General features: G+C 41.4%; 1 protein-coding gene across 30 annotated transcripts in view; it reads right to left on the bottom strand.

Annotated features, from left to right (window-relative positions):
- Positions 1-24440, bottom strand: part of LOC138843571 (rho GTPase-activating protein 20) — a 95331-nt gene that overhangs the window by 16500 nt on the left and 54391 nt on the right. For 26 of the 30 annotated variants that reach the window (XR_016211741.1, XR_016211742.1, XR_016211743.1 and 23 more), the window contains 6 exons: positions 20187-20351; positions 16361-16504; positions 13859-13900; positions 12583-12667; positions 6080-6157; positions 3871-3937 (listed from right to left, as the gene is read on the bottom strand). Coding sequence is in view for 23 of the 30 variants with exons in the window: in XM_089302184.1 (XP_089158310.1) it covers positions 3871-3937; positions 6080-6157; positions 12583-12667; positions 13859-13900; positions 16361-16504; positions 20187-20351 (581 nt within the window). In the remaining 7 variants the exon portion in view is untranslated. Of the gene's footprint in view, positions 1-3870; positions 3938-6079; positions 6158-10222; positions 10311-12582; positions 12668-13858; positions 13901-16360; positions 16505-20186; positions 20352-23085; positions 23137-24440 lie in introns of those variants that run through there. The other 4 variants (XM_089302189.1, XM_089302192.1, XM_089302193.1 and 1 more) reach the window with 4 other exon arrangements.

Here is a 24440-nt window from a genome sequence, read left to right on the forward strand (position 1 = left end):
GTCACAGTGCATGCCATTGTTCGGGTCCAAATCATCCTCCAGAAAAAACATTTTACATAAACAAATGCCATCTACTCAATAAATTCATTTACAGTATTTGATTTGCACACTAACTCTACTGCTATCTTTATTTTAATTTTTTTTTATTTTTTGACAGACGGAGTGGACAGTGAGAGAGAGAGAGAGAGAGAGACAGAGAGGAAGGTCTTCCTTTTTGCCATTGGTTCACCCTCCAATGGCCGCCGTGGCCAGCGCGCTGCGGCTGGCGCACCGCACTGATCCGATGGCAGGAGCCAGGTACTTATCCTGGTCTCCCATGGGGTGCGGGGCCCAAGAACTTGGGCCATCCTCCACTGCACTCCCTGGCCACAGCAGAGAGCTGGCCTGGAAGAGGGGCAACCGGGACAGAATCCGGCGCCCTGACCAGGACTAGAACCCGCTGTGCCGGCGCCGCAAGGCGGAGGATTAGCCTAGTGAGCCATGGCGCCGGCCTCTATTGCTATCTTGTTACAAAGATGTCAAAATTAAGGAGAAACATCATAAAATAGGTGGTTGGCTTTTGTCCTCAGATGTATTTAGCAATTCCTGAATTTTGAGACTGACAAAGTACATTCAGAAAGAACAGAAACTTTATTTTCAAATTTTGTAAGTGACTTGAAAACATTATAAATTACACATTAGTTCCTTTACATGACTGTTGAAAGAAGAATAGGAAGATTGCCCAGGTAAGTAATACTGTTTGATTTTCATAGAAATCACCAGCATTATATTACAAAGTCTATGACAAATAGTATGCCTCCCTTCCTTTCCAGGGCTTGTTTCTGTGAGAGACACTGAAACACATGATGATTCATGAATGGTCTCTTCTTTATATAGGTTAATTCAACAACTATTTTAGGAGAAGTATAATGTTTTTATCAACAACCTCAAGATCAAGTGCTAGAAAATTCAACAAAAAGAATGGCTGAACTGTACATGTTTGTTAATCAAAAAACCTTTTAGGAGTTTGAATGTGATTATCTTAATTTTTAATCATGCTCAAATAACTTCTTGACATAATTTCACAATAAATATATATGTGTTTGCAGATGACATGCATGCATGTATACACACACACACACACACACACACACACATACATTCATAAACACAGGGGAACCAGAAACTCCACTAAAAGACTACTGGAACTCATAAGAGAGCTTGGTAAAGTTGCAGGATATAAAATCAATGCAAAAAAGTAATAGACTTTGTGTACCCAGACAATGCCAAGCCTGACAAAGAACTGGTAAGATCAGTCCCATTCACAATAGCTACAAAAATGTCAACACCTTGAAATAAACTGAACCAAGAAGGTGAAAGATCTCTACAATGAAAATTATTGAGCATTAAAGAAATAGAAAACAGAGAAAAATGGAAAAATCTTCCATGTTCATGGATCAGAAGACTTATCATCATAATGTCCATATGACAGAAAGAAATTTACAGATTCAATGTGATCCAATGAAAATACCAAAGGCATTCTCCTCAGATCTAGAGACTATGATGCTAAAATTCATACAGAAAAACAAGAGAGCCCAACAAGCTCAAACAATACTAAACAACAAAAACAAAACTGGGAGCATTACAATACTAGATTTAAAAGCATACTACAGGGGCCAGCACTGTGGTGCAGTGGGTTAACACCCTGGCCTAAAGTGCCGGAATCCCATATGGATGCCGGTTCAAGACCCCGCTGCTGCACTTCCAATCCAGCTCTCTGCTATGGCCTGGAGAAGCAGCAGAAGATGGCCCAAGTCCTTGGGCTCCTGCACCCACGTAGGAGACCTGGAAGAAGCTACTGGCTCCTGGCTTTGGATCAGCACAGCGCCGGCCGTTGTGGCCAACTGGGGAGTGAACCATCAGATGGAAGATCTCTCTCTTTCTCTGCCCCTCCTCTCTCTGTGAAACTCTGACTTTCAAATAAGTAAATAAATAAATCTTTTTTTAAAAAAGCATACTACAAGGCATTGATAATCAAAACAGCTTGGATCTGACACTAAAATAAATACATAGATCAATGAAACAGAATAGAATCTTCATAAACCAATCCAACATGTACAACCAACTAATCTTTGGACAAATGAGCTAAAATCAATACCTACAGAATGGTCAGTATCTTCAACAAATGGTGCTGGAAAGTTGTATATACATGTGCAGAAGTATGAGGTAAGAACCCTACCTATATACCTATATACCCTATACAAAAGTCCACTCAAAATGGATCAAGAATCTCAATCTATGACATGATACCATCAAACTGCTAGAGAACATTGGAGAACCTCTGCAAGACACTGGCATAGGCAAACACCTCTTGAAAAAGACCCTGGAAGCAAGGAGATCAAAGCAAAAATACACAAATGGGATTACATCAAAGTAAGAAGCTTCTACAAAGGAAACACTCAACAAAGTGAAGAAGCAACCGACAGAATGGAATAAAACACTGGCAAACTATACAACAGATAAAGGATTAAGATCCATAATCTATAAAGAGCTCAAGAAACTCAACAACAACAAAACAAGCAACCCAGCTACAAAATGCTCAAAGGACTTGAACAGGCATTTTTCAAAAGAGGACATTCACGTGGCCAAGAGACACAAGAAAAATCCTCAGGATCACTAGCTACCAGAGACATGCAAACAAAACCACCATGAGGTTTCACCTTACCTTAATTAAATTGGCTTTCATGCAGAAATCAACAATAAATGTTGGTGAGGACGTAGGAAAAAGGTACCCTAATACACATCTGTGGAAATGTAGATTAATACAGCCATTATGGAACACAGTATGAAGATTCCTCAAAAACAGGAAAATACACCTATCATGTGACCCAGCCATCCCACACCTGGGAATTTACCAAGGGAAAGGAAATCAGTGCATGAAAGAGTTATCTGTACCCCCATGTTTATTGTCGCTCAATTGCACAATAGCTAGGATATAAAATCAACCCAACTGTCCATCAACCAATGACTGGATAAAGAAAATGTGCTATATACATACTATTCAACCACAAAAAAGAACAACATTCTGTCTTTTGCAAGAAAATGGATGCATCGGAAAACCATTATATTTAGTTAAATAAGCCAGTCCCAAAAAGACAAATATCATATGCTTTCCTTGATCTGTGGTACCAAATAGAGTACAAAAATTTAATGTATATGAGTAAAATTCACATTTTGAGATGTGATTATTGTTTAAAGCCCTTGTCTGTAAATAATAACCTGTTCCTCTACTATTTAGAACAGTGTTGTTGTTCTTTCTTACTACTGGTAAATTTTTTACTTAGTGGAGGGTTAAGCATATGATTTTAAAGTAAACTGAAAGTATGTTATTATAAAACTTAAAAGAAAGAATAAGAAAGGAAGGAGGAGGGAGAGTGGTATACTTGGACATAGACCTGACAGATTTTGCAAGACTTAAAAATAGAGATTACCTATGAGACTAGAAATGGAAAGGGGAATACAAACCAGTATATGGGCATCAATCAAATGTTTGGAGAGATGAAATTCGACCCCATTTTCATTTCATTACAAAAAAAGAAAAAAAAAAGGACTATTCCAAGACAGTTGTGCTATCCACATGGAAAAGCAGAGAATAAAACTTCAGTTTCTTTTCCAACTACAACTTAAATTGCTGTATGAAGATATGTTGTCAGGCACCCAGGGTAGAGTATACACTTGGCAATTCCTTTTATAAATGAGTACTGACTACATGAGGTTGTTTTCTCCCTTGTAAAGATATTTAAGCTTAAGAACAAACAATGCATAGTCTGGAAATTAATAGTTACCATTTTGAAGCAATACATTTCATTTTTTATTTTGCTGGACACTTACCGATGAGCGGGTAAGAGGTCTTTCTCTGGTTTGAATAGACCCACAATTGGTAGTCCATTTCTGAGCCCTTAGAGACAAAAAGAACTAAGTATCACAAGTCTTTGTCAGGGCATACTTCAAGGATGTATTTCTTTTGTTTTTTAGAAAACTTTAATAAATATAAATTTTGAAAGCATTTTCCCCCCATAACCACCCTCCCACTCGCAAACCATCCCATCTCCTACTCCCTCTCCCAACCAACTCTTCAGTAAGATTCATTTTTAATTCTCTTTATATACAGAAGATCAACTTAGTATATACTAAGTAAAGATTTCAACACTTTGTACCCACACAGACATACAAAGCATAAAGTACTGTTTGAAGATAAGTCTTACCATTCATTCACATAGTACAACACATTAAAAACACAGATCCTACATGGGCAGCAAGTGCACAGTGACTCCTATTATTGATTTAACAGTTGACACTCTTATTTATGACGTCAGTAATCACCCGAGGCTCTTGTCATGAGCTGCCAAGGCTATGGAAACCTCTTGGGTTCACAAACTCCGGCCTTATTAGACAAGGCCAGAGTCAAAGTGAAAGTTCTCTCCTCCCTTCAGAGAAAGGTGCCTCCTTCTTTGATGGCCTGTTCTTTCCACTGGGATCGCACTCACAGAGATCTTCCATTTAGGTCATTTTTTTGCCACAGTGTCTTGGCTTTCCATGCCTGAGAAACTCTCATGGGCTTTTTAGCCAGATCAAGGATGTATTTCTTTAGCATTTCTACATTTCCAAACAAGAAAATAATTGGGACCAGTGCCAATGCTATTCGAGTTAACAGGACTGACCGAAATAACTTCGGTCCCTTTCTGAGCCTCCAAGACTACACCCCAGATTCATGCCATATGACTTTTGACAAGGATCACAATGCTATTATCCCAAGTGACCTAAGGAATAAAGAATCATATTTATGCCACTTCACTAGTAAAGGTAAGTCTAATCCTGATCATTCCACTCTCAGCTATCTCCAGTCTCTTTGAAGAATGCTGTGTTTTACTGGACTTAGCTGGCTTTCTATCATCTACACAAGAGACCTGGATTAAGTTCTCAGCTCCAGGCATCAGCTCTACTGCTGCTGTAGGCACTTGTCGAGTGAAACCATAGACATAAACTCTTCTGTCTGTCTATGTCTCTCAAATAAAACAAGTTTTTAAAAAAGACATGTATGTGGTGTGCACACACATTCCCCAAAGAGCAAGCTTTCATTCAACTCTTATCTTGCTCTTTAATAATTTATTAGAGGCACCAGATATATCATTCCCTGAATCAGCATCTAAGGCATACAGCTTTTATGCAGGTGTTCTTCATGTCCAAATTTACAAGGAGTGAGATTTTAGCATGGTGGTTTGAAGATGCCTGAGACTCACGCCACAATAGCTGGGTTCCAATCCAAGTTCTAGGTCCTGATTCCAGCTCCCTGCTAATGTGCATTCTGGGAAGCAGCTATGAATTCTCAAGTAACTGGGTTCCTGCCACCCACGTGGGGTACCTGAATCGTACTCCTGCATCCAGACCTTAGCTTCAGACCACCCTTAGGTGCTGTGGGCATCCAGAGATTGAACCAACAGAGGCGAGCACCCTCTCTATGTATTTCTGTGTCTTCCTCTCTCTGTGTCTGTCTTCATCCCTCTTGCTATCTCTGTCCTCTCCGACCCTCAAAAATTAAAAAAAAAAATTCAACTAGACATGTCTATTAGGTTTGTGTACACTGAGATGATAGGTGTGGGATTGGAGAAACCAGAATATACAGAAATAGCAATCCAACAGACAAGGTTATTAGGAAGCATGTAAGATATTTTTGTGTGTATATATATATACATTTATATATATACACACAAAAAAAATAAAATACATGACAATAGCAATCTGAAATTATACTCCAATTTCATTAAATTATGGCTTTCAGTTCACATGAAATTTAAAATCGGAACAGAAGAGCAATACCCATACATAGACAAATACATCTCCGACGTTTTCCATTCCCACATGTGCACATGGTTCTGGGGACAAAATATATTGCTGCCTACAATTGGTCTCTTTGCCCGGAACTGTATTTTACAAATATACACTGTAAGCATGTGTGCATGTATCTGGATCAAAGGGAAAATACATTCATCTCAAAAACCAAAGTTGTTATTTAACTCAAAGTATCTTTCAGATTACTTACACTTAATCCTAGCACTGGTAGTGCCATATGGATAACGTCACTCACTGTGTCTAAATTGGTAACTGTTATAATTCCAGACTGTAAAAGGGAAAAGAAGAAAAAACTGCTGATACAGGAGAATGTTAAAGTATATGGTTACATAATTATGAAACTCTTGGTTTCAGGGTAAAGTTTGAGTAATGACAAAGCAAAATACATATGAAGCACCAAACCTTAATGATAACTGATTTTTATTACTTTACGTAACACAAAGCCAGAAGAAAGAATTTCAATTAATTAACATGTTTCTAATAGAGGAGTTATGATACTAAAAATATAACTGCTTAGGCCCAAACAGAAAGAACCTCAATTCAGAAAGAGCCCAACACCCAAAGACTATTTCCATCATGCAGGGAATAGTTCAACAAGGAGTCAGTCTCTCTCCTTCTCTTGATGAGTTGTGTTTTTATGTTTAGATTGATTTCTTTGCATACCATATATTCAGTCCTCGTCAAATGAGAGTAAGAACTGGCTCTCACAGGCATTCTTGCTCCATAAACCACTATGTAGGGAATACCTTCTCCTAGTCAGATCACCCCTTTTAGATTTTCATTGTCAAAATGTATTGAGACCATGAACCCAGAATTCAAGGCTGAAAATTCTAGACATCTGAGTTCTTTTTTGAGATACCCATAGAATTTTAAAACTGTACATGAACACTTTCACAGAATTTTTTAAGGAAAAAAACTCTTTTGAAGGATTACTCATCTTTTTCCAATTTATCTGGTTTGTAACATAATGGATTTTCATGGTATATGGAAATCATTAAATTCAAAATAAGCAGTACAAGGGTATGGGCCTTCTTTTCTGATCCTGTTCTCTCTATGAACACATAGATGGAACTGCTTATAAGCATGTAATTTAAACTATTCAATAATTAGAAAATATGGAAATGAGTTTCATTTCTTTTCCATATGAGATGTTACTCCATATATAACGGCCAGGGAAATGTGACCAGATCTCTAAGAGTTTCATATGAAAATTATGCAACAAAAGCAGCTATGTGCTCCAAGACATTAAAACAAATGTGCTGAAAATGAAAAAAAAATTTAAAAAAGTAGAGGCTGTCCCAGCACAAAAACAGAAGATATTTCAAAATGGGAACTTTAGCTGTGAAAAATATCTGAAAGAACAATGCAGTGGGTGGACTAAAAAGCACAAGTGAGATGGCAAATGGAAGACAATGAATTTGAAAATACATCAATTGGAAACAGTCAGTCTGAAAAAGGAAGAAAGGTACGATTGAAAAAATTAGAGCTTACTGCCCTAGTCCAGGAGAAGATAGTTTTTAAAAAGTGGAAAGAGTGTAGTCTCAGGGAAGAGTTGGGGAGAAAATGCCAGAGGAAACTCTACCAAAATTAGAGGGACATGGTGGACCTCCTGTGGATGGCACGGATGCCCACAACTTGGGACTCCAATAGCCGAGAGCCTGCCCAGCAGCCGAGAGCCTACGCACTGGCATTGGAAAGTGAGGTGAGACCAGACAGTACTAGCAGTAGTCCAAGGCACTGGTGATTAAGCTGCAAAGAGAGCCTAGAGAAAACTTGGCTTGCAGCCCCAACGAGGAAAGTGTACTTTCCAAACTAGAAGAGAAAAAAAAGTATGGACACAATTTCTCTTTCCCCAATCACTTTACAATGCCATTCTGTAACAAGCCAATAGAGCAGGTGCCATTTTGGACATATGTAACAGCTGTGCCAGCTCGTGTCCATGCCCAGCAACTAGTTGAGTGGAGACCCCTGACTAGTGGGAAGAACTAACAGGGGGATAGGAGCCTGTGACTTTGTGAGGCTTCTCTACTGGGACTGTGAAAAAAACTGAGGGTGTGAGGCAGGATCCACGGTGAGGCTGGGACTTTGGGCACTCACACTGGGAGACTCCACATGCTCAGGGCTTCCTGGTTACCTGGTGAGAGACATCGCTGGAGAATCTAAACTTACACTGAGGACTGCACAGATCCTTTGTGTGCTCCCTGCGACAGAGTGGATGAATATTATAGCCACTGGGGCTAGCGCTAAGGCACTGGTCTCCATTAAGGAGAGGAGCTCAGCTGAGCAGAAAAAATTTCCCTTCTGATAAAAAACAGAGAGAGAGATTTCCTGTGCCAAACCTGGGTGTATCACCTCAGACATGCCCTTAACCCTGGAGAACTGAACAGAGCTCCCTGATCACACCCACTACAAGCTAGATATTCACTTAAAGTAGACATTCCACTTATCTACAGAGCCACAGTACACAGATAAAATCCACTAGACCAAAAAAAAAAAAAGAAGAAGAAGAAGAAGAAGAAGAAGAAGAAGAAGAAGAAGAAGAAGAAGAAGAAAAGGAAGAAACCAACAAGTATCTCCACACATGCCAAACAACAAACCCACCAATTCAAGAAACAAGAATAAGGAACACGACATGACACCCTGAAAAGAGTAAAACCCTTCAACAGTAGATTGTGAATACATTGAGGCAGAAGAAATGTAGGAAATGGAAGTTTAAAAATTGATCGTAACATTACACAGAAGTTATCGGACACAAATGCACAAACTACTGAAATCTGTACAGGACATGAAATAAAATTTCCTCCATGAAATTGAGACCTTAAAGGGAAATCAAAATGAAATGAAGAATATAATAAAATGAATTAAAAATGCAGTGGGGAGCCTTAACAACATAATCAGTGAAGAAGAAAGAATATGGGCCGGCACCACGGCTCAATAGGATAATCCTCCACCTAGCGGCGCCAGCACACCAGGTTCTAGTCCTGGTCGGGGCACCGGATTCTGTCCCGGTTGCCCCTCTTCCAGGCCAGCTCTCTGCTGTGGCCTGGGAGTGCAGTAGAGGATGGCCCAAGTTCTTGGGCCCTGCACCCCAAGGGAGACCAGGAGAAGCACCTGGCTCCAGCCTTCGGATCGGCGCGGTGCGCTGGCTGCAGCGTGCCGGCCGCAACGGCCATTGGAGGGTGAACCAATGGCAAAGGAAGACCTTTCTCTCTGTCTGTCTCACTGCCCACTCTGCCTGTAGAAAAAAAAAAAAAAGAAGAAAGAATATAAGACTTAGGAGACAAAGCACAGGAAAGAATACAGTCAAACCAAACACAAGAAGAGGAAATTAGAAACCTAAAAAACACTGTTGGAAATCTACAAGATACTATAAAGTGACCCAACATACAGGTTCTAGAAGTTCCTGAAGGCATGGAAAGAGAGAAAAGATTAGAAGGCCTTTTGAATGAAATAGTAACGGAAAACTTTCCTAATTTGGAGAAAGAAAGGGACATCCAAGTAAGGAAGCACATGAAACTCCTAATAGACATAACCAGAAAATATCCTCATCATGCCACATTGTAATCAAACTCACCACAGTAAAACAGAAGGAGAAGATTCTAAAATGTGCATGTGAGAAATGTCATGGTACTTTTAGAGGATCTCCAGTTAGACTCACAGCAGACATCTCATCAGAAACCCTACAAGCTAGGAGAGAATGGCCAGATATACTCCAAGGCTTAAAAGAAAAAAAATGTCATCCAACAATATTATACCTGCAAAGATCTCATTTATGAACGAAGGTGAAATAAAGACCTTCCATAACAAACAGAAATTCAAAGAATTTATCACCACCCGTCCAGCCCCACAAAAGATGCTTAAGGATTTGTTGCACACAGAAACATGGTCATCACTACAAAAGAAGGTAAAGGAAGAAAATCCCTCAGTAAAAGTTCAAAGGAAATTCAACGTAAAAAACAGGAATATTTTTGGGAAAATGGCAGGGAAAAGTAGTTACTTATTAATAGTCATCTTCAATCTAAATGCCTTCAAATCCCCCGTTAAAAGACACAGACTGGCTGAATGGATTAACAAACAAAACCCATCTATTTGCTGCCTACAGGAAGGAAAAAATGTTTGCAGTCACTGTGAAATTTCCCCAAATTTGACAAAAATAAAAAGTTACAAATTAGCAGCTGGTGCTGTGGCATAGCGGGTAAGGTCGCTGCCTGTATGCCGGCATCCCATATGGGTGCCAGTTCAAGTCCTGGCTGCTCCACTTCCCATCCAGCTCTCTGCTGTGGCCTGGGAAAGCAGTAGAAGATGGCCCAAGTCCTTGGGCCCCTGTACCCACGTGGGAGACCCGGAGGAAGCTCCTGGCTCCTGGCTTCGGATTGCAGTGCCTCCAGGCGTTGCGGCCATCTGGGGAGTGAACCAGTGGATGGAAGACCTCTCTCTCTCTCCACGCCTCTCCTTCTCCCTCTGTGTAATTTGACTTTCAAGTAAATAAATAAATCTTTTTTAAAAAGTTACAAATTAAAGGAACTCAGAAAATATCAAACAAAATAGATTCAAAGAAAGCCATGTTTTGGCACATTGTGGTCATATTACTGTAAGTCAGAGAAGGAGCACAGATCCTGAAAGCAGGGACACAAAAATAGGCAAATAAGACAGTCACCATGGATCACTCAAGCTATCAGAAAGCATCGTGACCAGAACACAGTGGAATATCTGCAAGGCGTAGAGAGAGAAATATTAGCTAGGATATTCTTTCCAGGTTCAGCAAAAGTGCCTTTCAAGAGTGAAGCTGAGGGGCTGGCGCTGTGGTGCAGTGGGTGAATGCCCTGGCCTGAAGTACTGGCATCCCATATGGGCGCTGGTTCAAGACTTGGCTGCTCCGCTTCCAGTCCAGCTCTCCTCTGTGGCCTGGGAAAGCAGTGGGATGGCCCAAGTCCCTAGGCCCCTGCACCTGTGTGGGAGACCTGGAAAAAGTTCCTGGCTCCTGGCTTCGGATCCGTGCAGCTCTGGCCATTGCAGCCAATTGGGGGGTGAACCATCGGATGTAAGACCCCTCTCTCTCTCTCTCTCTCTCTCTCTGCATTTCCTCTCTCTGTGTAAGTCTGATTTTCAAATAAATAAAATAAATAAATCTTTTTTTTTTAAAGTGAAGCTGAAATCTACACATTTTTGGATGAAAGCAAATTAGAAAATTGGTTGGCACCAGAACTTTACTACAGGAAATGGCAAGTTTCCGTAAGATAAAATCAAGAGAAAATTAGAGAAAACTCAGATTTTCAAGTGTGAATGAATAGCATTAGGTATGATTATTTTATGAAAACCATACATAAATGAAATTGATTTTGAAAAATTCCAGGATGAGCAACCATTTGCCATAACTAAAACCAAAGCAGCTTGAGACAAGGGTGCTCCTCCCTACAGGAGAACTCCACTTCAACTTCTTCAAGCAATTCCTCTGGTTATGGAAAACAGCTCATAAAAGATGCCTGGCTCTGATTAGCTGCTGGGAAATGGCTGTGCTGGACTAGGCTTTTTCCACTGCGAATACCATGTTTTGTGATCTGAAGCTGCTGTAAAGAAAAAAGTCAAATAGCGTATCAGTGTTATCATGGTCACCGTTATGAAGATCTGCGCTAGTGTGTCATGATTTTAGAAATCAAATGTGATCCAACTGAAGATATTCTTCCCTACAACATACAAAAATGAGGAAGACACACACCGATCTCTCCAAAGGTTCACCCCTCCAAGTTTAATTCAATCCTGACAGACTTTGGTGTGGGACGTAACCAGCTCAATGCAACACCTAACTCAGAGAGTGGATTCTGTTCCACAAAGGGAGCATTACTAGAGCAAACAATCAATTGGAACATGAAATGAACAACAGGTGGCAATAGTATTTATACCAATGTTCCATTTCCAGGTGAGGACTGTATGGTGTTTATCTAAACTATATCTTGATCTTGGGAATACACAGGTATTCGAAGATAAAGGCATGCAGCATATGTAACTGCCTTCAGAAAGAAGCATATCCAGACACATATCAAGAGACAGACAGAGAAAATAAATTATGGAACAAAAATAGGACAAGATGTCATCAAATCAGCACATTTGGATGTGATAGTCCTATCACTCTTTCACACATTTCAGGGTTTTAAAATTCCTTCCAAATAAATAAAAATATTTTAACATGAAATAAATATTGAAAAACTGGGAACAAACAAAAACACTGTTTGAAAGTAGTGACAAATGAAGAGAAATATTTAATTCCCAGAATACTGGCTTGGGAAAAACACTTTATGAAAATGTGAAACTCTGTGGATATTTAACACGAAATAGTCTTTCTAAGCATAAGCACTGAGTTATCGTGGATTCCCAATGCTTCATATAACCTAACATTTACTTTTTTATGTACACAAAAAAATTGCATGTGTAGGTGAAGATATATTTCTCCATGTTCCCTTCGGAATACTCTCACTCTCCCATCTCTCTCTGTCACTCCAATCTCACTCTCTCCTCCCTCTTCTTCTCATCCCCTCCTCTCTCCTCTCCTCTGTTCCATTATATTGTTCCTCTTCCCATACTTCTTGATCTCTATCTGTTTCTCTACCTAAAATCTCTATCCCCATTGTCTCTACCTCTCTTTCAGTCAAAGTCAGGAAATTGGAATTTAAAATGTTGAGTCCAAAACACACTTACATAAGGAACGTTGCTAACGGTATCTGACTCTATCTGTAGAACTGTCGTCTGCTTTTGATCTTTCTCTTTCGACTCAGTTATACACCTAATCAAAATCATTAAGAAACAAAAATTAATGAATTAGCTAATGTTTCTCTTCAAATCAATTCATGTGGCAAAATGTTCTATATATTTCTCATCATTGATATGTACCTATATATACACATATACACACACACACACACACACACGAAACTCTTGTTTGAGGTAGCTAATACATATACTGATACAGAGACATACATATGCATTTCTGTGCACAGATATCTATAGCATACTTACAGGATATAAATATTTATATTCATCTATAAATAACTTTTATATTATTTAGATTTAGATTTGTAGAACTTCTCAGCAAGGTCAAAAGATGAGGAGTGGCATCGCTGTGGCATACGAGGTAACATCACCGCCTGTGGCACCGGCAGCCCATATGGGCACCGGTTCCAGGCCCGGCTGCTCCTCTTCCAATCCAGCTCCTGGCTATGGCCTGCGAAAGCAGTAGAAGATGGCCCAAGGCCTGGGCCCCTGTAGCTCCACAGTAGACCAGGAAAAAGCTCCTGGCTCCTAGCTTCAGATCAGCCCAGCTCTAGCCATTGCGGCCACTTGGGGAGTGAACCAGTGGATGGAAGAGCTTACCCTCCACCTTTCCTTCTTTCTGTAACTCTACCTCTCAAACAGATAAATAAATAAATCTTTAAAAAGCCAAAACAAGAACAACAACAAAACCAGATGAGTAGGAAAATAATTCTGGGAAAGACGGCATGGCCTGGAAAATAACAGGGAGTGTCTTGATGTGTGGTTTGGGCAGCAGATCCACCCCTCAACGTTTTCCTATCTGGACCGCCTTCATGGCTTCAAGTGTAGGAAGCAACAGGTGCTTTCAGACTCACTCAGTAGAGCACTGAGTAGATCCACTCAGCTACTGAGTAGCTCAGTACTAGCTACATTTATAGACATTTAATACATATTGGGAATATTGTTAGCTCTGATCCATAGGCTGTATGGAGGGAAAGATGAAAGATACATCTTGAACTTCTTCAACAGTGAACAGAACACTCATGTGAATGAGGGAACATGACTTACAGCACATGTAGAGAAACCAAGGATTGCAAGATCATCTAAGAGTATTTTCAAGTGGGAAGAGCATTTTTAAGTGGGAATCATGTAGGGGCACTGCTTGCAGAGATTTATGCCTCCTATCACAAACGAAAGATTCAAAATCTGTATGCTAGAGAAATACCTGTCCAGCAGACGTTCCCATTTTTCCATAAATGTCTTCGAACTGCAAGCAGAGAAGTCAGAGAAAATAGTAAGCTACATAAAAGACTAATTCCATCTGATTAAGACTACCATTGCAGACAAACACAGCAGCAGGCAAGTGTGGGTGACGGGGACTCAGGCGTAAGTAGTGCCCTCTCACACAAGGGCTCTGGGTGGAGTCTGCTCTTGTACAGCAACATTACAGCGATGGGAAAGAGTTCTTCAAGGGAAGGAGAAGCTGACTTGAAATGAAACCCTGGATTGCAACTATGGGATGCTAGCTCAGTGATCACAGGAGTCACTGAACTGACAGGAGTCTCAGTATCCACCATCGAAAGTGGAGGTCATTAAACCTCAGAGTGCTCCTGTAGCTTGAAGTGCTATTCAAATGGAAAAAGCATTATGATCAGATTATGTCACACTGAAGAGACTGGGCATGTGAATGGAATGCTCTGGGCTCACTTTAGGGGGGAAATCCATACCACTGTACTTCACAGAGGCTGCAGAATTGTCAGATGTCAAATAAATACCTAGAAAATAATTTTAGTGCTATGATGTGCTGAAGGATGTCAAAGCACCTAGTGTTTGGTGACTAATGTTTTATATCCTTTCTGCTACATCATTAATGTATTTGAAATCCAAAGTGAAAAAGATCTGCAGTCGCAAACATACATGGGCTTATAATTTACTAGCATTCAAAACAGCTGGGGAGTGATTGACTACATGGAAAATAAAACTGACCATTTATATGACTGGGTCCTGTGCCGGCAGCACCTGTAATACCTTGCTCATGAATATTTTCATTATCCCGAGAGTAAACCCTAATCTCTAGTAAGCAGCCACACGCTATTCTCCACCACCCCCAGATCCTACACCATGTCATAACTATCCATTCATCAGGTCATGAACATGTAATTTGTTGCTAACTTCTGGCTCTAATGAACAACACTGCTAGGAACATTTGTGCCCAAAAGTCAGAGTTAGGAACAAACAGAGTGTATGTATGTTTACACTTTTCTTGGACCTATATTCCACAGTGGAATTGCTCAGTCCTGCTCAGTCGTCCTACATTGAACTCACGGAAGCAACAGGTTTTTCTGCAGGGGCTGCCACATTTCCTATTTCTACCAGCGAGAGCTCACCCACGCGGCATTTCTATGCCTTCTCAGGACATGCTTCCACAGCAAAGTGGACATTTCCTTGGCTTTCCACCTTCATATGGACTTGAACACCACGGGTTACTTATGCCAATTTGCATAAGAGTGATAACAGCCAACAGCAAATGTACTCGGTGCTGGGCATTGTTGTAAATGTGTTGTATGTGTTTACATAGCTTCACAGCCAATATAGCCTATGTCCACCTCGTGCCCACGCTTCTCCCTCATTCAAAAAACTGTCTAGTGGAACTCCTCATCAAAGGCACCACAAATAGGCAGCTTCCTATCACCTGCAAGATTAAGAAGACATTAAGCAATAGAATCTGAGAACCTAGGGAGAAAATTTGTCATGGCAAAGAAGACATGCAGACAGTGGTACAAGCATGGCTTTGTTCTCAGTAATATTTGCAAGCAGTTCCATCACAGAACTGAGTTGATTAACAGTTTGGATATATCTCCATTGTATCAACTTCAATATGACCTGACAGACCTGGAGGGAGTGAGGAGAGGAGGAGAGCAAAAAAGAGCACCAAGCACCTGGGATGAACTGTCTATGTGAAAAACACACAGGACATTGGGTTTGTGCCTGTTCAGAGCAGCAGGCAGAGGTTGCAAGGTACCTGCGTACACAAAAACAGACACACAAGATGTCTAGGAAATGGAGCCCCGTTTCCTTTCCTCATACCAGCCTCAAAGTGGGCCTTGGAAAACTCACCCACATCGCATGAATCAAATCTTTGTTTCAGGTGGCCGTATCACTGAAGACACCAAATAGCAATTCTAGCAACCCAGGATATAATTTAATTTGTATATCAAGTATTATTTCTTTAGGTCATTACTTTGGGAGAATAAAAGGACTTTTTCAAGCTGAATTGATCTACTCTACTAGTTGAAACACACAAAAGCCTAGACCTAGAGGCTGGAGGATATTGGAGAGGGGCCCCAGAGCCTTGCTCTCTCAAATCTATTTTTATTAATCCAAAATACCCACTCCCCAAGTAGCTCATGGAGCCCTTGGAAAACCATTGCTTCAGACCAAAGCAAATCATTCCAACAGTTCCCATTTCATTCTCTCCACACATATTGGCACATAAAAACCTCTTGGGGAAAATATGTGTCATACAAGTGCCATGGCTGGAAGTCAAAGCATGAGGCAGCAGATTATTATAGGGTCAAATTAAAATGCTTACCAATCCCCCCCCCCCCAAAAAAAACAAGTTTGGAAGAAAATTTAGGTGCATTTCTCTATCTTTGCTAGAAAAGGCAATAAGGGTTATATCCTTCTATATCAAAGTAAAATTACAAGACTCAGCAGTGATACTTACAAGAACTTGGCCCTATAATTCGCCATGGGCCAGCCAATATTCAGGCACCTGGAGGCACTGGTATCACCTTCCTCAACAATGCATTTGGAAATCCATATTTCATTGACAGGGATGACATATTTGTAGTAAATATTTTTGCTGTACCTAAAAAGATCATCAAGCAAGATGTTTTTTTCTTAAATGTAATGAGAGCACATCCTCTCCTGAGCAAACCCCAATCCTCCATGTTCCATAACCAAGAAAAGCTCACATCCATCTATTCCCTCTCAGTGCACAGCACAGGCAAGAGTCAGGTGGACCTGGACAAAATCATGTGCTCAGTGAAGGCTGGCCCACAAGGGGCCCACACACACAAGATTAATGGCAGCCAGTGGCAACAGGTGGACTGGTCTGTTTCTGAATGCTGACTATGGACTTGAGGCCATACTCTGTATTTTAAAGGTGTTACATCTTAAGAGAATCACTCACTCTCTGGTCATGCACATCTGATTGACTTCAACAGAGTGGCTGAGGGGTTGAACAAAGATTAAATCATGGATGAATTATTTATAAAATTTTCTTCTTCACAGAGATAGACTATACATACATAATCTCGGAATAACCTTAGTTTCAGATATTACAAATACCTTTGAATCTTAATTCTTATACAAATTTTGCATCTTGAAAGCTGGGATGGTGAATGTCTGGTCCCTGGGCTGTACAAAGCCTGTGAAGTCACTGAGGCTGGCACTGCCAAGGCAACTAACTGCAAGCTGGATTCAAAATTCAATAAATCCGTAACAGGCTAAATTTTTAAGTTGATGATTTTCTCCAGCCCGTGAAAGGTGCTATAAATATTCAAAATGATCCTGGCGGGGTGGGGGGACCCTCTCCACTCCTTCTCTAAAGACAGCTTCTTTCAAATTTCCTTTTTTTTTTAAAGGCAGAGTTAGACAGTGAGAGAGAGAAAAAGGTCTTCCTTCCCTTGGTTCATCCCCAAAATGGCTGCTATGGCCGGTGCTCTGCCAATCCGAAGCCAGGAGCAGGTGCTTCTTCCTGGTCTCCCATGCGGGTGCAGGGCCCAAGCACCCGGGCCGTCCTCCACTGCCTTCCCGGGCCACAGCAGAGAGCTGGACTGGAAGAGGAGCAACCAGGACAGAATTGGGTGCCCCAACCGGGACTAGAACCCGGGGTGCCGGCGCCGCCGGCGGAGGATTAGCCAGATGAGCCATGACACCAGCTCAAATTTCCTTCTTAAGATTTGGTTCAGATCATCTGCCCCACAGATTCTGGCTTAAAAAAATACTGTGTCCTACAGACTGCAGCCAAAATAAAAGCACAAAACAAAATGTACCTTAGTCCAAGTGCTCAACGTCTTATCCATAAGGGAAGAAAACACCTCCCATTTTTTTCTGCAGAGAGCACAAGGTGACAATATCGCAGCTTCAGCAGTGATATTGCTCAGTACTGGTTTGGTCCACCCCACTTTCGCCCTCCGGCATGCTGCCTTGTTCATTTACAAATCTAACTCTCAGGTGAGTGGTAGACGTGAAGAGCTCTAAGCCTTAAGGAGGATGTTCAAGGATTTGGCCACAGGGCTCCCTATGATTTAAAGCGATTGAAATGAAATTGTCATAAAATCTGCCATGGGATCCAAAAGAATACAAAGTGTTGAGGCAGCTGGGTGAGAGCCGGTACTATAATAAAGAGATCTAGTTTTAAACATGGGCTCACAGGACCAGCGCTGTGGCACAGTGGGTAAAGCCCTGGCCTGCTGAAGCACCGGAATCCCATATGGACGCCAGTTCTACTTCCGGCTGCTACTCTTCCAATCCAGCTCTCTGCTATGGCCTGAGATAGCAGTAGAAGATGGCCCAAGTCCTTGGGCCCCTGCACCCATGTGGGAGACCTGGAAGAAGCTCCTGGCTCCTGGCTTCAGATCGGCACAACTCTGGCTGTTGCGGCCATCTACGGAGTGAACCAATGGAGGGAAGACCTCTCTCTCTGTCTCTACATCTCTCTCTAACTGACTTTCAAATAAATAAAATAAATCTTAAAAAAAAAAAAATCATGGACCCACGACTACTGTGGTGACCTTGAGGCAGCCACTGGGGCTCTCTTAGCATCAGAGCCTGTTGGAAAACAAGAATACAGACCCATCTCAGATAGTGAAAGCAAGGATTAGGCAAGAGGAGGTACAAGATATCCTGAACACACAGATTGCGCTTAACACACCCCTGATCCAACATACCTCATATGATTGTCACTAAGATGAGACTGCATTTTATAAAACTGGGCCTGAGTCTTGCTTCTCTGCTCTAGGACAGGGCAGAACTGGAAGCCAAGGGGAGGGCAGCACTGGCAACTTTTATTTTTCTTTACTCACTTCCTGGTGAGATTTTGTTTGTGGAACTAGTCTTTGTCTTATATAATATTTCATAAATTATGAAAACACAGGTGGAGCAGATAAGCAGATGTCCAGATCAGTCTATTCCTGCCTACTCCTTCCCTGCACACGTGTATTAAGCAGTTGCCTTATTCCAGGCTGTGTACTGGTTGCATTTGTGCTCAAGGCTGACAGTGGGAGTGACCACTTGTGTCTATCTCCAACCGGCACACCAAATCTGCCTCCTGTACCTTTTGCTTTCACTGTCCCTCCCAAGTTGGGGCCCTTGGTATCAGTGATCTGGGTTATCATCTCCAGGACATAGTCTCCCTCCTATATTGCTGCCAGCTCTCCAATCCATTATCTCCCAGCAGCCACAATGATATACTACAATATTTACCTGATATGGCCATTTCCATAAGGAAACCCCTTCAAAGGCATTTCTCAACCCCTTACTGGGATCTGTCAAGATCCTCTGTGACCAGAACCCTGAGCACTTATTCAGTCTCACCTCTGACCTGGTCAATTACAATGAGCTCCAGAAACATCAGCCTTGCTGAAGCCCTGCTCCCAAAGGGTCAAGCTGCATACACGATGGCCTGCAGTCCCCTCAGCCAGGCAAATCGGGACACCCAGTCTATAGAACAGGTGGCTGCTTCTCACACCAGAGGAATGGTTTCAATGTTGCATCTCACAGAGGCACCCTAGTGGGACTCTTCTCTGACACTCTCCACATGGCACTGTTTATTTCCTACTATCAGATGCACATTACTACAATCTTCAATTGTCTCTTTCTTAGTTTGATCATCTCTAGGCAAGACTCAAGAAAGAAGAATCCTGGGACCAGCACTGTGGCGTAGCAGGTAGAGCCACTGCCTGCAGTGCCAGCATGCCATGTGGGTGCCAGTTCCAGTCCCGGCTGCTCAACATCCAATACAGCTCTCTGCTATGGCCTGGGAAAGCATTAGAAGATGGCCCAAGTCCTTGGGCGCCTGTACCCATGTGGAAGATCTGGAAGAAGCTCCTGGATCCTGCATCCTGGATCCTGGATCCTGGCTTCCAACTGGTGCAGCTTCGGCATTTGCTGCCATCTGGAGAGTGAACCAGCAGATGGAAGACTGTCTCTGTCTCTCTCTGTGTCTCTTTCTCCCCCGCCCTTCTCTTTCTCTCACTGCCTCTACCTCTCTCTAACTCTTCCTTTAAAATAAATAAATAAATGTTCAGAGAGAGAGAGAGAGAGAGAGAGGAACCCTGTCTCTCCCATTCTTGATTCCACTGTCTACAGGGGCACAATACAGAATAAAACTTCCATGACTACTTGTTTAATAAGTGAAGAATGAAATCACTGGCAAAAACAAAGTAAAAACATGCTACTTGCTGAGAAAGAGTGCATGAAAATGAATTTTGTTAGAGACAATATATTTCACGATGATCAGGACAGCATGCAGCATATGCACCTACCGAATGTTCGAGATTTTCAGTACGTCCTTGTACAAAAAAGCCTGATGCTTTGTTTTCTTATTACCCGTTCTTAACTTTATCGGACCGTGCACCAGTAGTCTTCGTTCACGTCCCTTTGAAGCACTTGCATCCTCTGAAGTCCCAGCCTCTTGAAAATCATCGTCCCTGCTCAACAGCAAACACCAAAGAGTAGCTAGTCAATGGTCACAGACTAGTTTGATGCCAGTCATTAGGAGTGACACATGATAAAACTGTCATCTCAATTCCTCAGACAAGGCTCTCCAACTACAGATGCCAATGGGGTTTCAGGTTTTACAGGTCTCAAAGAGCAGGTGGCACTGAGAGAGTTGGACAGGGAACACATCCAAGGGAGAACCTAGGGCAAGTATCGTCTTACAGGAGTGCCAAAGAAGACAGCCGCTCAGACCAAGAGGTGTCAGGTAAGTGGAGAACTGAGAGGATAACAAGAAGGGAGCCATCGCTCCCATCAAACGCTATGGAAGGTAAGGCAGGTGGTTACTGAGGACTCATCATTGGACTTACTAACACGGAGGTCTTGGTAACCATGGACAACTGCTGGTGGAATGATGGAAGGGATGTTTTCCACAAAGTCTGTGGTACACAGAGGGTTCTAAAACAACCCATCCAAAAGCCGCACACCCTAATGATTGCAGCCTATGACTGTGCTATCTGCAAAAAGAGACTGTGAAGACAGAATGAATGTGATGAACCTTCAAATAGGGAGAGTACATTCCCTAGTTTAGGAGGCCTAAACTAACCCCCAAGAGGTCCCCAAATCAGAGATTATCATCTACACTGACTCAGGACATGGCACAGAAGGGGAAGCCAGAAAGAGTTGAAGGGCAAGGGAGAATGAATCTGTCATATGGGCAGGAGCTACACAGAAACATGAGACTAGATGTAGTCAGCCCCCAGGTGACAGCTGGAGGAGGAAGGTACCTCAACTACAAGTAAGGGGATTCAAACAATGTTCTGAATTAGCTCAGAAGCAGATCCTAGCCCAGAGCAATCTCCCAACATGTGGACCAAGCTTAGAGGACCCTATGAAGTGGACCCAGAGAATCCCAAATAAACCTGTGCCCTACAGGTCCGTAACAAGGAATTCCTGTGGTTTTCAATCTCTCCGTTTCTGGTCATTGTTGTACCTCTATTATTTTAACAAAAAGAATGTTGCTTCCTGAGACTAGGTGCCATTGCCATAAGCATCTAAAAATTGGAATGCGGATTTGCAATCAGCAATAAGCGAAGGCTGCAACACGTCTGAGGAGCATGAGAAAGAAAAAGCTGAAATTCTGTGGAATACACAGTTAGCAGAAATGTGCATACGAAAGATTCTGCTGGTGTGCACTTGGCAGTATTGAGGATCAAAAGTCTGTGAGAGCATTTCAGGCATGGAAAGCCAAGACACTGTGGCAAAAACATAGTCTACACGAACGATCTCTGTAGACCCCAGTGGAAAAAAGTGGCAATCAAAGAAGAGTGCACTTATCTCTAAAGGGAAGAGAGAACTTCCACTTTGCTTATGGCCTTGTCCATAGGGGAAAAAACCGCTATAATCCAAAAGTTTTCCTTTTGAAATCTGTATTTATGAAATAAACGTTTTCTATTAAAAAAGGCTTCCATAGCCTAGACAGCTCATTTCAAGAGCCTCGGGTGGTCACTGACGTCATCCATGAGAGTGTTCATTGTTAAATTAACAGCAGAATTGGAATCCCCTGGTACGAGTACTCAAACAATATATTTCACTTTGTGTTTTTATGGGGGTGCAAACTGTTGAAATCTTTACTTAATGTATACTAAACTGATCCTCTGTAAAAAAAAAAAAAAAAAATTATCAACTCCCAACTTGACTCTCACTGGGATTAAACATGACAATAGGTCTGATCTGATTTCATCATCATTTAAAAAATATCATCTATTATTTTTCACTTTATGTTTCTGTGTGAGAGCAAACTGTTGAAATCCTTACTTAATGTATACTAAGCTGATCTTCTGTATATTAAGATAATCGAAAATGAATCTTGATGTGAATGGAAGGGGAGAGGGAGTGGGAAAGGGGAGGGTAGTGGGTGGGAGGGACGGTATGTGGGGGAAGCCATTGTAATCCATAAATCGTACTTTGGAAATTTATATTCATTAAATAAAAGTTAAAAAAAAATTAACAGCAGAAGTCACTGTGCACTGACTCCCCATGCAGGACCTCTGTCCTCAATGAGTTGTATTGAGAGTTAACTGTAAAACCAGTTTTCAAACAGTTTGTGTATGTGCATATGTGTGCGTGTATGTGTGAAAATTGTTGACATCTTTCCTTAATATAGAGTTGGTCTTCTATGTACAAAGTTAATTGAAAATGAATCTTAATGGAGAATAGAACTGGGAAGGGGAGAGTGAGGGGGATGAGGCATGGGAGTGTGGGTGGGAGGACTGATATAGTGAGAAGAATAACTATACTCCTAAAGTTGCACTTATGAAAATTTGTATCCCTTAATAGATAGATTTTAAGAATAAAAAAAGAAAGTACTGAAGATTATTGAAAATTTCAGAGTCTGACTGTTTCTAACTGGCTGTGTATGAAAGGGAGCATGTATCATAAAAGAGAACATGTAATCTGGAACAATAGTATCAATCTGCCTGGTTTTAGTGCAAGTTAAAGTAAAATATCGAAAGCAATCTTCAACTGTGAAGTTCTCCATACATATCTGCTGCTAATTCATTCTAAGTAAAAGCAACAGGCATGTCTTCTGCCTTTTCAAAGGAAAATTAAATCACATATCCCTGATATTCTAAAGCAGTTTACATCTCTAAAGAGTATTTCCATTCAACTACCACACTGCCCTCTGGAAAGAACACTAAGATGGACACCACAGCTGTCACTCACCAAGCTCTTACAACATGGTTTCAGAAGAGGGAACACAAGGCAATTTTCAGCCTATCACATGTAAAACAAAATGACACAGCGATTGGTAAAGAAGTCATTGTAACGTGGTCCCCTGTTAGCATGACAATTTACATAATAGGGATACATTGATTCCCACTTAGTAAAATGCTTCCTATCTTATCTAAATTAGTGTTCAAATTGGGAGGCGAGGGGAGAGAAGTGCTAGACAACATGAAATAATGCTGGACACATCCACAAACATTTCTTAACATCACCCAGGCTTAGATATAACTGGTTGAGTTGGGACCATGTACCAATGGGGCTCTGTGGCCATAATAGGTAAAACCAGTTAGACTGAGCAGAACACAAAACTCTTTCATAAACAGGACAGCCTCTTTCGAGATCTTTTCAGAGAAAACTCTTTGCCATGAAGCCAAGGAAGTGTCTCCCCTGACAGTACAAAGCCTGCTCTTTTGAGCTCAGTAGCACTAAACCAAAGAACAAAAGTAGCTTCTCATGAAACCAGCACCAAAGTCAGGAATTACTTCCTCTGTTTTAAGGAAAACAGGACAGAACTCCTCCTGGGGTGACCAGTCTGCTTAAATGATCACAAGTAGTACAGGAAAAGGCTACCTTGCGCTGGGGACTGGCGGATGACTTCCAGAAGCTCTGACAACATTACTTTCCATGTGTTACAACTCTAGACTCTGTCGACACTATTCAACAGAGACCATGAACAAGTCCCTGAAGACTGTGGGTTCCGCAGTAGTCAAGATCACCCATCATTGTGATGTCAAGGTTCTAAGGCTCATGCCATAACTGACAAACTCTCAAACTGATATAGTGGTTTTCTAGATTTTGGCACCATCATTCAATTCTTCAAAATTAAACTGAGATGATGGTTCATTTGCATGCAGTTGTAAGAAACACAGAGAGATTTCAGCAACCTTCCCTCCAGTTTGCCCAAGCGGCAATATATTTCAAAGCTATAGTGCAATATTATTTCTTTGCATATTTTAGTATAATTATATAATATTTTATACAAAAATAATATGTACAACATTAAAATGAATACATGATTCACCCATTTTCTGTTCTTGTAGCAAAACCCCTTAGGCTAGGTAATGTGTCAAAGAAAGAAGTTTACTTGTCTGACGGTTTTGGAGGTTGAAAAGTCCAAGAGCATGGGGACCCACTGACTCAGCCTCTTTTCCTGGCTTATAGACAACCATCTTCACACTGTGTCCTTGCATGGCACACAAAGAGAAGGAGGTAAGGGCTTCAACAGGAGAACTGGGTGGGTGGGGGAAGAACTCTGACCATAGCAGTCTATTTTCACTTCTGTCATTGAACAC

This window comes from Oryctolagus cuniculus, chromosome 8 (assembly GCF_051225735.1).
Source record: "Oryctolagus cuniculus isolate XC-2025 breed Fujian yellow rabbit chromosome 8, ASM5122573v1, whole genome shotgun sequence".
Classification (NCBI taxonomy): Eukaryota; Metazoa; Chordata; class Mammalia; order Lagomorpha; family Leporidae; genus Oryctolagus; species Oryctolagus cuniculus.